The sequence below is a fragment of the Macrobrachium rosenbergii genome, chromosome 45 (genome assembly GCF_040412425.1).
Source record: "Macrobrachium rosenbergii isolate ZJJX-2024 chromosome 45, ASM4041242v1, whole genome shotgun sequence".
Taxonomy (NCBI): Eukaryota; Metazoa; Arthropoda; class Malacostraca; order Decapoda; family Palaemonidae; genus Macrobrachium; species Macrobrachium rosenbergii.
In genome coordinates, this window is record NC_089785.1 from 17,995,910 (window position 1) to 17,997,706 (window position 1,797).

The 1,797-nt window shown below is 37.9% G+C and overlaps 1 protein-coding gene across 1 annotated transcript in view; it reads left to right on the plus strand.

The window, feature by feature from the left end:
* The first annotated feature begins 249 nt into the window (after positions 1 to 249).
* LOC136829950 (trichohyalin-like) overlaps positions 250 to 1,797 on the plus strand; it is an 11,777-nt gene continuing 10,229 nt past the window's right edge. Inside the window, exon 1 of the mRNA XM_067089126.1 lies at positions 250 to 390. Within this exon, the coding sequence (XP_066945227.1) occupies positions 250 to 390 (141 nt within the window). The remainder of the gene's footprint in view (positions 391 to 1,797) is intronic.

A 1,797-nucleotide genomic window follows, 5' to 3' on the forward strand; every position in this document is an offset into this window, starting at 1 on the left:
GTCAGCGAGGACGAGGCCGTGAGTCAGTGATATAGGTTGAGTCAGTAGCAACTCACTAGCGGAGACCAAGCCGAGTGAGTCAGCGAGGACGAGACCGTGAGTTAGTGATCTAGGTTGAGTCAGTAGCGAAACTCACTACTGGAGACCAAGCTGAGTCAGTGAGGACGACACCGTGAGTCAGTAGCAAGACTCACTAGCGAAGATTAAGCTGAGTGAGTCAGCGGGGACGAGACCACGAGTCAGTGATCCATGTTGAGTCAGCAGCGAGACTCACTACTGGAGACCAACCTGAGTCAGAGAGGACGAGGCCGTGAGTCAGTGATACAGGTTGAGTCAGTAGTGAGACTCACTATTGAAGACCAAGCTGAGTCAGCGAGGACGAGACCCCGAGTAAGTGATGAAGCTTGAGTCAGTCGAGACAGACACTCACTATGATCTGAGGAGAAACCTTAGCAAGGAGAATGTCTCAAATTGTTTCCTCCTGGATTCCAAGGCATCCAGTGAAAAGTCCACGACAAACAGGCCTGGTGTGGGCTTTCTGACTCCGCCCAACCAAACGAGACGTCGTGAAGCCCATTTCCCGGTTTATTTAAGCATATTTAATGCAAAAATGGTGCACTGTAATCAATGTGCCAATACATTTTGAAAGATTATATATATATATATATATATATATATATATATATATATATATATATATATATATATATATATATATATATATATATATATGTTAGAAAGACCTGGAAAGTTGTTTCAAGAACAGCGACCCTGAGAAGGTAGTAAGCTGATAATCGGATACCGGGAAAAATCATGCGACTACCAGGATTATGACCATCACAAAACGTGATACAATATCACAAAATACATAAGAGTTCTCTACTTTTAAATTTTTACTTTTTTTTTTTGGCATGAAATTTCAGCTGAATCCATGTATCGTATTTCTCCTCTATTTTTCTGAACATATACTGTATGTATATATATATATATATATATATATATATATATATATATATATATATATATATATATATATATATATACACACACACACACACACACACACACACACACATATATATATATATATATATATATATATATATATATATATATATATATATATATATATATATATATATACATACATACATTTCTTATATACTTTTATTTCTTAACATTGAGTGGTTTCTGTCTAAAAATGGGTGGCTCTACAGAAATAAACACCACAACAGTCGCTGCCATATTCATATTTCATATGCTTAATCGAGGATGGATCCCTTGTGCAAAATGATCTTTCGTTTCATTAAGGCTTAACATCCACACCTGACTTCCATAAAGGAGAGTTGGCTCAACGGTACCTTCACACATTCCCACCGTGGGTTCCATTCGTTTCTTTTTCTTTTCAACAGTCACCGCTACTTTTTGTGTGACACTTCTTATTTCTTTCCTCCAACTACCTTCTGTTGTATTTAATCCCATTCTCTAGCATGAATTAACTGTTTTCATTCTTCCGTCATCCATATTAACATTGGTATCCTCCCGGTTGTCATTTACCCTCGAAACCTTTCACTTACAAACATCTTCTCTTAACTCCCTCATCTTGCAAAGAAACCCTTTCACCAGTTCCTACTGTTTATCTTCATTATCCCCAATCACCACTCTATGTTCCACACTACATCTGTCTTCTTTCATCATCTCTCACAGACAGGGAGACCTAACACAACCTCGTCCCAGACTCACTTTTACACAAAACCAGTCACTCTCCTTAATATTCTAACATATAGTTCCTCGTCC